General features: G+C 36.9%; 1 protein-coding gene across 2 annotated transcripts in view; it reads left to right on the top strand.

Annotated features, from left to right (window-relative positions):
* Positions 1-1,412: 1,412 nt before the first annotated feature.
* Positions 1,413-15,216, top strand: part of tmtc2b (transmembrane O-mannosyltransferase targeting cadherins 2b) — a 121,520-nt gene continuing 107,716 nt past the window's right edge. For both annotated transcript variants that reach the window (XM_081372956.1, XM_081372955.1), the window contains exon 1: positions 1,413-1,842. In XM_081372956.1, coding sequence (XP_081229082.1) covers positions 1,760-1,842 — 83 coding nt within the window. In that variant the 5' untranslated portion in view covers positions 1,413-1,759. The remainder of the gene's footprint in view (positions 1,843-15,216) is intronic.

Raw genomic sequence — 15,216 nt, 5'->3', positions numbered from 1 at the left:
AGTAACAGGAGGACAAAGTAACAGTGCAAAATTGTGCGATATGGCTTGTTGAGGCTTTTTTTTATTTGTTTACAAAGGTCCTAACTGTCAGTTTTGCCTGTTATGGAATGTATCACCATTTAATAATGTCTAAAGCCTAATGTTTAATATTTTTTGAAGTGCAATTTTGTTTCATTTTATATATTAACAGACATTTATTTTGTTAACAGACACTAAGAGTCCATTGCTTTCATTGTTTTTGGTTGTTTTGTTCATTTTTTTGGATATTTAAAATGTTTTCCGTTTTCAATGTTTAATATTCTTTAGAAATAAAAGTTTATAGATCGTTGAAAAGGTGTACCTGCATTATTATGCCATTATAATTATATTAAATGAAAATGGTCTCAGAACGACAATATTATCGTTTATCGCGATAATTTCTTGGACAATTTATCGTCCAGCAAAATTTGTTATCGTGACAGGCCTAATTATATGGTTGCAGATCTAAAATAATTGATTTCAGCACCAATTCTTTCAATTGGACACATTTGCTTCAAGTGTGACAATGTGTCAAAATTATCAATTGCATTTTGTGCCTTAATGATCTACTGAATCTCAGCTCTCAACAGATGAAACAATGGTAACTGCATAATGACAAAATGACACCCTTTTGAATTTTCACTCTCTTGTCTAGGATGCACTTTTAGCACATTTTAAATTTACACTGCTATATTTATCATTAATTGCTGTTAACACCACAGCAAATTAAATCTGAGACACAAGTAATTGTTTAACATGCACTCTTATGTCACGAGACACATTTTAGGCTTCAGAAGAAAGCTCAGTCAGGACAGAATAAACGTTTAGCATGGTAATGGTCATGATAACTGTATGAAATATAATATGGTCCTACTCATGCATTCATTTTACTGTAAAAAATCCTGTTAAGTTTACAGAATAAAAACGTCAGCTGTTGTTGCCAGAAAATTACCAATTTTGGCAATTGGTAAACCATTACCCAAACAGTGCACAGTGTCATATACACAATGACGAACACCAGAATAATGCAATAAACAACATGAAATGTAACATAAACCTTCTTATATTGAAAAAATATGAGCAAATATAACAGATGGCAAAAGACGCATAGCTGTTAAAAAGTTCAAATTCATTAGAGAGCACAGATATTTTTCTTTATTTAAAAGGTCAGAAATGTCATGTTTTTTAAATTCTGGAACTGAAACATGATAGACTACTTAAAAAGGAACACACCCACATGTTATTGCTCAAAAACGTTTTAGGTCACCAAACAGGTTCATTTTATGCAAGAAAAGTGAATCAAACATAGCGTAAACATGTTATAATGTGTGCAATAGAGGGTTAAGTCAGACCGTGTGCATGTGTATACATACCCAGGAGGAGGGGTTTTGCGCATGCGCACTGGAGCCACTAACCACACGCGGCTCAATCACGACATTTATTCGGCGCTCACTATGCATCACCTCAACACTCTCGGTGTAAGGACGCCCAAACACAGTAGACCGTACTGTAAATACTACACGTGCCCCATCCACTCTACCTTACAGGATTCTCTCCGCAAATAACATGGGTTAAGAGGAGGATGTCTGGATAATTCATTTCAACTCTTTGCAAGGATGGGGACTCGGATATTGTTTTCTGGCAGAGGCATTTTGACAAAGACGAAGAGAGAAATCAAAGAAGGGCTTTAATATCATCCTTCAACTCTTTCATTTCCTTTCCTTCTTTTCTTTTTTGAGAGATGATCGCAGAGTTGGTGTGCAGCGCCGTGGCACTGCTCCTGTATGTCAACACACTGGACGCCGATTTCTGCTACGATGACAGGTATGCCAATGAATGACTCTGATACATCAGCACGTTCTTCGTCATCTCAGTGAGTTCCGCGGTTTCGTAGCAACCGGAGAACGTTGAGCCGAATGTAGTAGCGGCGGCTTTTGTTCTTTTGATTCTGTTACATGTTGCGACAACGCAGGGAATGGCGGCGCGAGCATGACAACTGTCAGGAGATAAACAGAGCCAGCCGTGCAAGTTTCAAACCTCGAGTGTTGCGCGTGTTTTGCTGGTTTTGTTTTGCAATGCGCTCAAGGACGCGAATCACGTGCTATCTGTTTGGGATTGAATGTAAAGTGATGATGCCTAAGAATATCACAATCTGTCCGTTTATTTATTACAGGGGAATTGTGTCAGCCCGGGGGAACTGGCCGTGTTTGAGCCTGGTAATTTAGGATTAGTGTCAGATGGTGATATTTAGGAATGGGAATTAGGCTATGTTCCGATTGCATTTATGAACATTTTAGTACTTTTGAGGAAGAAATACATTTGAATTAGTATTGCCCCCAGCAGTCTTCTGCCACAAATGAATAATTTTAATTATAAAAAGATCATTAAAAAGTGTTATCACAGATTTTTAGTGACTTTTAAGCGGGACAAGTGCGATCGAATTAGAACTGTAGCCTATAGCCTCCATTACAAAAATATGTGGCAACATTTCGTTCATTCATAAAATATAATTGATTACACATTGTGATATCAAAAACCTATGATTGAAGTTTCACAAGCCGTAGTTTTTGGTTCATTTTGCATCAGACATTACGAACGTAATTTGCGTTTCAGTGAGTGAGTCAGATTAATTCAAGAACCACAACGACTGATTAATACGTGTTTTTAAAAGGATAGTTCACTCAAAAATGAAAATTTTGTCATTACTTCCTCACCCTCATGTTGTTCCAAACCTGTATGCGTTTCTTTCTTTCTGTGTTCTGTTGAACACACACACACACAAAAAAAATATATTTTGAAGAATGTTGGTAACCAGACCGTTGACGGCACCCATTGCCTTCCATAGAAGGGGGGAAAAAAACTATTAAAGTCAATAGGTGCCGTCAAATGTCTGGTTACCAACATTCTTTGATATATCTTCTTTTGTGTTCAACGGAAGAAACTCATACAGGTTTGGAACAACATGAGGGTGAGTAAATGAAGAAAATGTAAAAATTTTGTGTGAACTATCACTTTAATTCCCTAAAAAGAACAGACTCCTCATCTGTTGGGGAATCACACTGTTCTCGCTGTTCTGGCTGCTCTTTATGGTTTTGATTCAACCAAACATAACCAGTTAATAGGACTGATTCGGACCGTACCGGTGTTGTCGAAGTCTGCTCCCCTTTGTTTCTTATGGACTTTAAACCTAATCCTATTCCTAACCCTACCAGTAATCTATGGGGAACAGACTTAGAAGTAAGACCAGTCGCAATGCATGTTTTTAATTCAATAAGAAGAACCCAGTTATTAACCAGAACGTCATGAAAATATATCATAAATATCTGATCCAAACCCTAGTAATATTAAATACTTTTTGTAAAACAAATATCTCAACACTTGCTCCAGCCACTTGTTTTTAATGGATGGCAAAGCCAAATATCCATCAACTCTCACAGGGAGAACGGTAGCTCTTCATAAGCTATTCACCCTGCCACCCCATGGGGATGAAAAATTTATTTTCCTAAGTAGTGTTAGGGCACTTTATAATAACATTAAAGAAACCTAGAGCTGCATGACAGTTCCGCACAGTTGAGAAGTAATAATCCAGAGAGCAATCAAGCGATGAACGCGTCAACTGTCGCCGATTGTGAAATTAATGTGTCTCCAGGGTTAGATTCCTAAATTTACTGTGACTAATTTATTTAATTAGACGTCTAACAACTTTCTTATGCAATAAGAACCATAGGCTAATCATGTTTTTCTTTCTTGGTGCACTTGACTATCTCAAAAAATGTGTGGAATCTTAAAAAAATGGGCTCAGGGCGTCCTGACATGCGTTTCTCTTAAATTTTCCTCAGCTATTAGAGCAAGTACAGTCCTCTGGGCAATAATACCAAAGTACCCGTTACTACTCGTATAGTAGCATACAAATTGTGCACTGTATATTGGTATTTTTGTGTAAGTTGCAGTCTGAGTAGACTTTTCAAGCAGTACCTTCTGTTTTTATGCCTCATTTTTGTAATTAGTAGCAGGCGTCATTTAAAAACTGAAATGACATTTTGTCTCACAGCGTTCCTTGAGGTGGAAAGAGCACAGAAACGAGTTTCAGGCCGGTCCTGGGCAGTGTTACACACCCTGTGCTAGTTATCGTTTAATTTGCGCTGAGAAAGAGCAGATGTGACGTGGTAGGGGACGAGAAGCCTTTTTTTGAATCCTGATATCACATGTGTAAGCGAGAACCGTCTCCTAAATCACTGCACTGACCTCTGTTATTGAACCACAGGCTTGTGAGGACCAATGTTGGTAACATTTAAGAGAGCACTATCAGATATCCCTAGTCGTATAAGGGCTTTATTAAAAACGGGAGGTTGGCGTTTGATTTTGGAGCATAATAAAAGCGTTGAGGAATGGGGGTTATGATTTTTAATGTGGGGACAGGAAACGGAGCACTTAGCAAAGTGGTTCTGCACATATATATTGCAACCAGCTTAATGCACAAAACATTCGCTTCAAAATGCTGGCTAAAAAGCTGAAAAATGTGAGATTTTGATGGCAAAGGCAGCATGAGTTATACGTCTAGTCACTTTTTAAGCATGACATGCAGTTTCATTTTCAGGCAACTCATGGCTGTTTCATGTTGGAAGAAGTTTATAACAGGAATTATTGTCTTAAGGATTATAACAGAATTCTAAGTGAAAAAACATTTCATTCCTGATTTAAATAAGTTGCCTTTTAAAAGTGCATCTGCATCTCTTTGTCTTGTGGTTTTATTTATGATGCACTGTTAAATCCATTTATGAAGACAGTTGCTGTAAATCTAAAAGGAAATTGTCCATCTAATAATATGAGAAATAACTATTACCGGTACTACATTTTCTATTGCTTCCTCATTAAAAACTTCAGCTGCTTTCTCTGCTGGTATCCGAGAACTATTTACTCTGTTGTGACATACCATCACTCAGGTCTATTAGACGTTCAGTAAGCTTGACTTTAGTGCTGTGTGTCCCAGCGGTCCCCAGGGAGCTCTCCGTATCTGCTCTCTGTCTCCAAATCACACCCGACCCTGACACCTGCTCCGCTGAGTGGAGGCCATAACTCGTGGAGCTCATATCTGTGATGCCATAATCCTCACACCCAGAGCAGAGATGGAGAAAAGAGTGGAGAGATGCCAGTGCTGAGTTATGGCCTCATCTCCGTGGCCTGCTGTGAACCTGTCCAGAAGCCTGATAGATGAAGTCGCATGAGGAATCGTCGTCATTCACCTGAAATTGAGGGCAAACCCATTGCCGTTTCAAGTTCTTGCAGGCTGTATTTATTTAGGGTTTGTGGTTTTGGAAAGAAGGCAGCTTTGGATGAATTGGAGTTCCTTAAATGGCTAATTTTTCTTTTTTCCTTTCACATGTCAAATAGCATCAGATAAGTTTTGACTACTTCCTCCACAAGTACTTATGAAGACAGCACGAAATGGCATTTGCAATGTATTTATCTTCCATATTGTGACCTTTTTCAGAGCGTAAAAGAATTTGGAGCTGAAAATAATGTAGAATGGGATTTGTGTGTACAGTGAAATGAACCATTGTAGACTATGATATTAGTTGTAAATAAAAAACAAAATTCTCTTTCTGTGCAACCTTGGCTGTGTAAGCAGTATATATATATAATATGTGTATGTATAATATGTGTATGTGTGTGTGTTTGTATGTGTGTGTAAATACTTGCGATTCTGACCTTGTATCGAGAGGTTCTAAAATATTGATAGCAAATGTTTAAACCTGTAATTTACTTTGCGGCAGCTTTCGTTCAGACCGAGATTTAATATTGACAGAAACAGCATCATATTACTGCATTATTTTCAACACTATAAAGGCATTTATGTGACATTTATTATAATAGGTTTATGTAAATATTTTCAAGTTCACTTAAATTCAATGTTGTTCCTTTTAAAAGCCCAATAAATGTTTAAAACGATGGCTTGTAATTATACTGTATTGTTAAATGATTCATTTCATCCCCAGAATTTGAGAAAAGTTCCATTAAATAGAGACATCAGTAGCAGTATTGGTATCAGTGAAACTTCCCTTCATTCATAGTACTTAGATGAAGTAAATAAACAAATACAAAACAAATATGCAACATATACTGTCTTTGTTTATTTTTTTACGTTATTTAGGATATTCAGTGTGAACATATGTATTATAGTAGAAAAATATATTACAAATTGTATTTTTAGGTGGGATTAATTCCAGAAAAATGTTAGTGCAATGAATTTTTAAAAAAATTTATTAACAATCCAAAATATTGTTATAAGTGTGTTATTAAATGTGTGCTTTAAAAAAAAAAGCACTTCTTTGGTGCTTTTATCTTCATACTGACTCCTCTCCATTAAGCAATTTTCCGAGTGCTTCTATTGGTAGTTTAGTTACCAAGCCTGTTTAGCTGAGGCTGCAGGGATGAGCTGGTGTGCGCTTTAAATAGTCTGTGCTGTTGGTTTGGGTTTTGTGGTGCTGTCTGGCTCTGTTCTCCTCAGGCACTGCTGGAGTGTCCACCCTGTGGATCCGACCGCACACTTTGGCTCTGTGGTGATGTCGAGATCCAAGGGCGGCAACCCAGACTCGGAGCATCTCTCTCCTCAATCCGTCCATCCCAGTGGTACCCTGTAATTATCTCTGAGAGAGAAAAATTAGAGCGGGAGAGCTCACAGCACCCTTACACGGCCCCCTTTTAATCCTCCAACAGCTCAGTCCAGATGGTCATGTTTGCAAAGCATTGTGGGTGTTTCTCTTTTTTTTTATATTTTTGTGACTCCTCTTCTGTACTTTTGTTTGAGGATTCATGGGGAGTTTGATGTAGACATCAGCATTCCATATGACTACAATTATGCCATTGACTCAAAGAGTCCCTTGCGAGAAGGCGCTCGGATCATTGGCATATTGTGGTCAAGTGCAATGTGTCTGTTCGTACTTCAGACAGACACTGTGTAGAGACTCTTTGTTTGTTAGTCTGTTGTGTTTTCTGCATTGCTCTTTATTAATTAGTGCAATGTGTTTCCTTGTGAAATGGTTGACTTCTATGATTAGATCTTTTGGGATAAGATTAAAACCGAGGCTCATCAATTTTTATGCACAGACAGTGCAAAACTACACCAAGTGCGTGCCAGTGACTTGCAGGTTTAAGAGACTTCAAACTGTGGGTTAAGTCATATAACTTCAGGGAGTATTTTGGCACATCCAGAATGAGGAAAACGTATTGCCTCATCTTTTGGTTTGAGTAGAGATGTCATAAAATAAAACACCAGATCGAACAGCCACCTGTGCCATTTCACTGTGAAACAGCTGCATTCGCTTTCACGGCATTATAAATATTTTTGCTTTAAGTTCATTATGGCGTGACTGTAGTCTGCCATTGCATGAGTGTATAGATGGAATCAGAGCCCAAAGTTAACACTGTCATAGTGACAAATGCTGGTTAAATTGGCTTTGGTCAGCAACCTGTAACCAGTTGGCTTGTAACTTTATTAGGAACCGCAACATAAGTGGTGTAAGTCTTGACATGCGTGAATCGACTCTGGCATACAAACTGTCTACTAAAGAAAAGATCTGTGACGTCTGTGTTTTACGACAATTTCAGTGGAATTAATTTAGCATGTTTTTATAGTATTCGCTTTTTTTCCCTCTGTAACATATATTTCGACTGTCGCAAATATGTTAAGAAAAAAAAAACGTAATATTGTATTATATTTCACTCTTCTTTATTGGTATTGCCGGTTCCATGAAGAACCTTTAACATCCATAACTTTACATTGCACAAAAGGTTTCCAAAGCATTGAAGGTACGCATTTTATTAGTATATCGATAAAGTGTAAATTAGTGTATTGCTAGACTAGAATACATTGTTATCATTGCCCTCAGAAACACCAGGGTTGTGGACCGTTAATAGTTGTGGATTGTAGACATTTTTGTTCTCTGAGAATCCTCTTGGACCATTCTCTCTGTGACGTATTCTAACCTCTGAGTTTTGGGTCAGCGGGCCTTCTGACAAACCACAAACACTATTAAACACAACCCGCCCTACTGTAGTTGGTGTTTGTGTGGGGTTTTGGTGTCTCCCACTGAGTAATCTGACTAACAATTACTATGGCCATGACCTCGTAAGGTCAACTTTCATGGCTGTAAACTTGGACAAACTATTTCTCCAATTTACTGCGGTTCTTCTGTGTCTGGGGTTTAAACTGACTGAAAAACACCATTCTCTATGTCTCGGACAGAAATACCAGTGCAGAGGTGTATTCTGAAATGTTCTGTAAAGGTATGTAGCTTAAAAATTACAATTGGTATCTCCAGCTGCCTCACACTATCATATGGAAGCTTGTTTCCGCCACAAAAAAAAAAAAAAAAGATAATTGCGACTTTTTATCTCACAATTGCGAGTTTACATCTCGCAATTCTGACTTTATTTCTCAGAATTGCGAGATATAAAGTCAGAATTGCGTGAAATAAAGTCACAATTGCGTGTTATAAAGTCAGAATTCTGACTTTTTTTTCTCGCAATTGTGACTTTATATCACGCAATTCTGACTTTATATCTCAGAATTCTGACTTTATATCATGCAATTGGGAGATATAAAGTCAAAATTGCATGATATAAAGTCGCAATTGCGTGTTATAAAGTCAGAATTGTGAGATATAAACTATTCTAAGGTAAAAAAAAAAGTTTTTCCCTTAGAATTGGACTTTCTCAAGAAAAGAAAAGATGTCAGAATTGCGAGATATAAACTCGCAATTATGTGTTATAAAGTCAGAATTGCGTGATATAAAGTCGCAATTGCGAGAAAAAAAGTCAGAATTCTGACTTTATAAGACGCAATTGCGACTTTATATCTCGCAACTCTGACTTTATAACACATAATTGCGAGTTTATATCACGCAATATAAGACGTAAACTCGCAATTGTGAGATAAAAAGTCGCAATTATCTTTTAAAATGTTTTATTCAGTGGCGGAAACAAGCTTCCATACTATTATAATCAGAGTGAATTTGAGGAATATCTTTCAATGTCTCACGCTTTTGTGCATAGAAACAACTTTGAAAAACCTTTTTAAAGAGTACACTTGTGTAGATGACCTGCCACTTGATAATTATATTTAACAAAATATAAAAAACAGGGATCCAAAGTATCCAAAGTTTTGTGATGCATTGATATATTCACTCTTTGTAAAAATTATATTAAATTAAATTGGGATTATAGGGATTGGAACAAAAGCAGTTTCCAGCATTTTTACACACTGGGAAAAAATGGTGTACTAGAATTTGAATACCACAGAAACTGCTTGTAAATTTCACAAATAATTTCAAAGAAACGACATTAATGAATTAAACATGAACTGTACGAATGCCTGTTATACAAAAATTCCTCTGATCATCACCATCAAGTTGTTCCAAACCTGTATGAATTTTTTTTTTCTTCTGCTGAACACAAAGGAATATATTTTAAGAATATGGGTAACCAAACAGTTGAAAAAAATACTATAGAAGTCATTGGGGTCCATCAACTGTTTGGTTACCGACATTCTTCAAAATATCTTCTTTTGTGTTTAGAAGAAAGAAATTCATACAGGTTTGGAACAACTTGAGTGAGTAAATGATGACAGAATTTTCATTTTTGGGTGAACTCTCCCTTCAAGTTTTACAGTGCATCGCTATTAAGCATCAGATCAAAGCTCTGTATTCCTTTTTGAACTCAAAATTATGCTTTACTATGATTAATCATTTGCAAATGGCTTCTTTATAGACATCAAACATTGGAACAAACTATTATCTTGTGCTTTTATTTTAAAAAGCAACAGCTAAAATACTTAAATCATGCAGGTGCCTCTTGATAACCATGTCCATTGTCCAGATGGCGTCTAGACTGAAATGTCGGGATTGGGAGCGAGCCGAGGTTTTTCCCCTCTCTCCTCAATCGTCTTGGTAAGCAGCAGAGGGGGGCTGTCCCTCCAGCTTGATTACTGAAGTGAAGCTTTGTCAGAACAGACTGAGATTGGATGGCCGTCATCCCACTCCATTGGCCCTCTGAGGGAGCAGCTTCTCTCTTTGATTGCCAGGGCAGATGATTGTCATTTGTGATGTGTGAGCCGAAATATACTGCAGGCCAGTGCGGCCTGACCCATCGCTGCCCATAGGGGCTCTAAAATGGGCTGTTGGTCACAGCTGATGGCCTTTCAGGCCTTCTAAATCAGACAGGCCGTAATCAGGGCTGGAAGAGGGAGGCCATATGTACGGCGGGTTTACTGCACAGTAGAAGACAGCAGTGCAGATTAACTTTATTGGACATGCTGTAGGATCGCATGGCTACCTCCGCAATCGTGCTGCGTCTTTGTGGCTGTCATTTTAATTTAAACCTAACAGATTATCTGTCTAGATTCATTACTTTGGCCGCCTTCTTTCTGCCCCCTTCAATTGTTGAACTAATCACATTTAGCCACTAATTAAGGTAGAATTAAGCCTATGCTTAAACTGTAAACTGTATGCAAATTAAGGTAAGTCATGTACTTCCCTTTGTCCTATAAACTAGGGTTACACAATCAAATGAAAAAAAGTTAAATGCATAATGAATAATATTCAAATAATAATAACTAAGAATACATTATTATTATTTTGAATGTTAGAATTGTATTATAATATTGTAATTTGTGGTCAATTCCTTCACTTAGCTTTGCTAGAGTTTTATTAAAGCAAAGTTGGCAGCTAAATAATATAAATGAATTAAATACAACAAAACTTCACTTTCAACAAAGTTCATATACAATGTAAATCCAAATACACTCGAGTTCTGTTTCACTCTTGCATAGTTTTTGTGCATCAAGCTGCTGTTTCAGTGGGATTTTGTGTTTTTATTTTGTATTTTATTTTATTTTTTGGCTGTATCTGAGCAGCGGAAATATTACACGTACGTATCATATCACAGTTCAAGTCGAAGTCACAATATTTGTCAAAATAACACAACCACTACAACCACTCTCTGAAATTACATTATAGACAAGAATGAACTTGCAAAAGAATAAACAACAAAACTTGGCTGTACTGACAGAAAGATGGATTTTATCTGTCAATTAGTGTGCTGATGCTTCAGGGGATATTTAGTTGGAAGCCATTTCACAAAATGTTAATGTGATGTCACGGCCTGATCATTACACATGGGTCTCAAATCATTTTCGTTCATTTCACTAGTTGGGTAAAGGCCAGAGACAAGAGCTTTGATTTCCATCTAATATTCTTGATGGATCTATTGCCATGTTCCGGTCCTGTGCCGGCCTGCCTTCATTTTAATAGGATTAGCAGTGCCCTGTGGATTGTGGGGGGTGCTGTGTCAGGAAAGCGTCTGATCCATTTGAAGCACAAAACCCCCCTGTTGCTAGCGTCTGAGGAGGATGCTATAGTGCACTTAAAAAAAATAAAGCAAGCCTCTCTTTTCTTTGGTCTACCTTCTAGTGTCTCCAATGCAGCTTCTATGCCTGCAGAGGAAGCTGCGACATGACCTGGCCAAGAAACTTTTGTGCTTAGTGGAGAGCTGTGTGGTCTCTATTCACCCTTCCGCCTGTGCACACCATTAGCGTCGCCGCTCACTGATGAGAAATAAGCCTCAGTTGTGTTGCCTGTTGGCTCAAATGGACAATGAAGTGCTTTTTTTCTTCTTCCTTGGAGCAGGGAATGGATGCTTTGCCTTTGTGTATCTATCAACCTGTCAGAAACGATCTGATCAGCCCTGCAAACATGTACGTGCCAGGACAGACATCTTCCTTTGAAGACCAGAGCATTAGTTAGGTGTTTTTAGGTGCGTTGTTTTTACCTTATAGGGTATAGTCAGTTTTTTGTACTGGTTGCTTATTGGATTCATTAGAATTGGAAATAAATGTATAAAATCCGAATATGTGAATCTGAATATAAGCCTGAATATATAGATGCAAATCCTAATATATAGTTATAAGCCTGAAAGTATAGTTATAAATCCAAATATATATATATATATATGGACACATATACAACATAAACATCTATTTATTTAAATGCATTGAATTGTTTAAGATCATATCAGTATTAGATATTAACACCAGAACTGTTGCATTTACTTCTTTCTATAAGTATCAGTGAAATGGAAATCATTTTACTGAGACTTTCAGTAATCCAAAAAGTATTCCCTCTTTCTTTCTTTTTAAAGATCTTTAAATATTTGCACAAATCTTTTAATGCATTTATGCAAAGACAACAAATGATGTTGTTTTTGGCTCAGGCTCAGTAAAGCTTTCATTTCTCTAAAGGTTTTTTTTCCACAGTCCTTTTTCTACACTGATCTTATCATTGAGATTACCTTTGATTCAGCAATCCTGTGGCTGGATTTGCAAGCCAGAGATGACTTTGCCAACCTCATGTAAGCAAACTAGGGCATGTGAGCCGGCGTCTGCTTTCCATATCTGACATCATGCCAGATGGGCAGTGCCCGTTTGGTTTCTTACAGAGATCAGGGGGATAGGAGGATTAGATTCTGGTATTTAGTAATAAAGGCTTTAGAATATGATGTAAAGGCCAAATGGTATGATTAGCACAGGGCGTCCTTGTTTACCGGCAGTCTGGTTTCTTGTATCTCTAGTAGACAGGTGTTTAATTTAAAAATAACATCTTAATGTGTGGTTTGAGTTATTTGACTGCTTTAAAGGGGTAATTTACCCCAGAATTAAGGGTCCGTTTACGCGACAGTTTTCAATTAAAAACATAGAACTTTTTGGCCGTACATTTACACAAGTTTCAAGTTTTTGAAAAACGATACCGTTAACGTCTCCATGTAAACTACAAAAATAAAAATGTTAATTTGTGAAATCGGTGATAAAGAAAGAAAAAAAATTTGTCACAGATGTGTAGCTGCTCTTTTGAAAGCCAGTGGTTACTGATGGACAATAAAAGCATGATGAAAGTGTCATAAAAGAAGTCCACTTGTCCTCTGATTTCATATGATAGCTCTGCATGAAGAAAATACCAAAATGTTAGTTATTTTTCCATTTGCCGCAGTTGTCAGATTTCATTCAGCTTGCATTTTATTCATATTTGTCAAATTTCAAAAGTGGAAAAATTTGACGGTCATGAAACATGCAAGAACCTGTGAAATTTGACTCGTCACTGAATTGGATTTGAGAACTTATGGTAGAGGGAAAGATTTGGTGAGTGAATGATGATGAAATTGACATTTTATTGGTGAATAATTCATTTAAATAAATTTGAGTTTGTATTTCGAATTGAAAGCTAATTTTAAAATGTGCCATGTCTGTAATAATTTTCTTTATAAAGTCAATATGTATATATGTGTATATATTTGTGGGCCTTCACATTGCTTTTGTTAATTGGCCCCATGGAGGACACTTCTGAATGTCTAAAACAACACTTGCTGTTTGTCACCAGTTTTCTGTCTTTCAACATTCAAAAGACATCAAACTTCTTTTTTTCAGTCTGTGATCTGTGATACCAATGTCAGTCTCTGAGGAGACCAAGACAGCCTGCACTGAGATGTCTGTTCTTTTTTAATTTTGATACATTTTCAGTAGAAATGAGCGAAGGAGGGAGCAAATCAAACCCAGCAGCAGTCACCGAGGCTTCCTTTGGCTGTGAGTGATCGCATAGAACATCTTGGAGGTTGAGTCATTGCTTTTGGAACAGCGTTCATGTTGTCCTACTTCCAAGTTATCTCTTCTGTCATCACTGTAATGCATACAAACATCTCTAGGTCTGACATCAGCAGCAATATGACAGGGAAGAGCATTTGTAGAGTAGTTTATGGGACAGACTAGATTAGGGTTGTCAGAACACTGTAATTTTAGTAGTCGACAGCAAAACAAGTGAAATTGCACAAGTCTCGATAGCAATTTAGAAAAAAGAACTAATGCTAAATTAATGAATAATAAAACCCTCTCATGTATGTAAGAAGAAATGTATACCGTTCAAAAGTGTTGAGTTCAGTAGGATTTTCAAATTCTTTTGCTCACCAATGCTGCATTTATTTAATTAAAATTACATTAAAACAGTCAAATTAAACAGTAAAATCTTAATGCGTTTTGTTTTTTGTGAACCTGAATTTTCGGCAGCCATTACTCCAGTCTTCGTTGTCAAGCGATCCTTTAGAAATCATCCTAATTTTCCAAATTGGTGCCTAAGAAATATTTATATTCTCAGTGTTGAAAACAATTGTGCTGCCAGTAATACAATAAAGATCAGAGAAACAAATTCCAATCAATATAACAATGTAAAACAATGGAACATATATTAAAAATGAAGTAAACCGTGATTGAAGTGATTTTTCAGGAAGTGGTGTCTTTGTGCTCTTTCTGGAGATTATTGTAGTATAATATTGTGCAATATTTTTTGCAATATAATAGACATACACCATTATTTGCATTGTGCTTAGCTTGACCTTGCTTATTCAATCCATTCAGACTTGCGTTTTTATTATTAACCAACTTTTGACATTCTTAGACCGATACTATTCCAACATCCACTGTTTACTCTAAAAGGTCTATATCAAGTTTAGGCTGCAAATTTTTACACTTCTCACACTAAAAATAATAGTATTATTAATAGTAATACCAGTCATAAAACCAAATGGAAAGTTTTCATCCTATGCTTTACTGTGAAAAGATGTCCAGTCAAGCATTCCTCCAGATAAAGAAATGCTTTTGTGTATTGTGTGTGTTGCAGAGCATTGATCTTGAGAAAGCGGAACTACAGGAAGTTTTCCCTTGCTCTTGAACTCACGCACTGTTTAGTTTGCCCAGTGGGACATCAGGCAGAGTGGGGTCTTCCTTTCCTTGATGGGGGAGTTAGTGGAGGTTTATTTTTGGCTCTCAAAGGAAATTTAGCTTTTGAGAGAGTACATGTGTCTTTTTGACAGGTTGGCCACTGATCCTGCCACAATATTAAGTGTAATGTTCTTACTTCTTCTGAATATCCCAGATTTGAAAACAAAAAAGAGCCTTTTTTATTCTGCAGAAAAGACTCTAAGCATGATTAGTGAAAGACTCTAGCTCAGTCTAAAAGTGTGATTAGGTTTAAGTGTTCAAAGAATAACAAACTAAGAACTGAAGAAACGCCCTTGATGACTTGGTGGGGATCTTTAAATAATCAATAAGTAGATGTAGTCCACCAGATGTAGCCCACCAGCTTTACTGCCAACATGTTG

This window comes from Scardinius erythrophthalmus, assembly GCF_964197995.2.
Source record: "Scardinius erythrophthalmus genome assembly, chromosome: 8".
Lineage (NCBI taxonomy): Eukaryota > Metazoa > Chordata > Actinopteri > Cypriniformes > Leuciscidae > Scardinius > Scardinius erythrophthalmus.
This window is presented reverse-complemented; position numbering and strand designations above follow the sequence as displayed.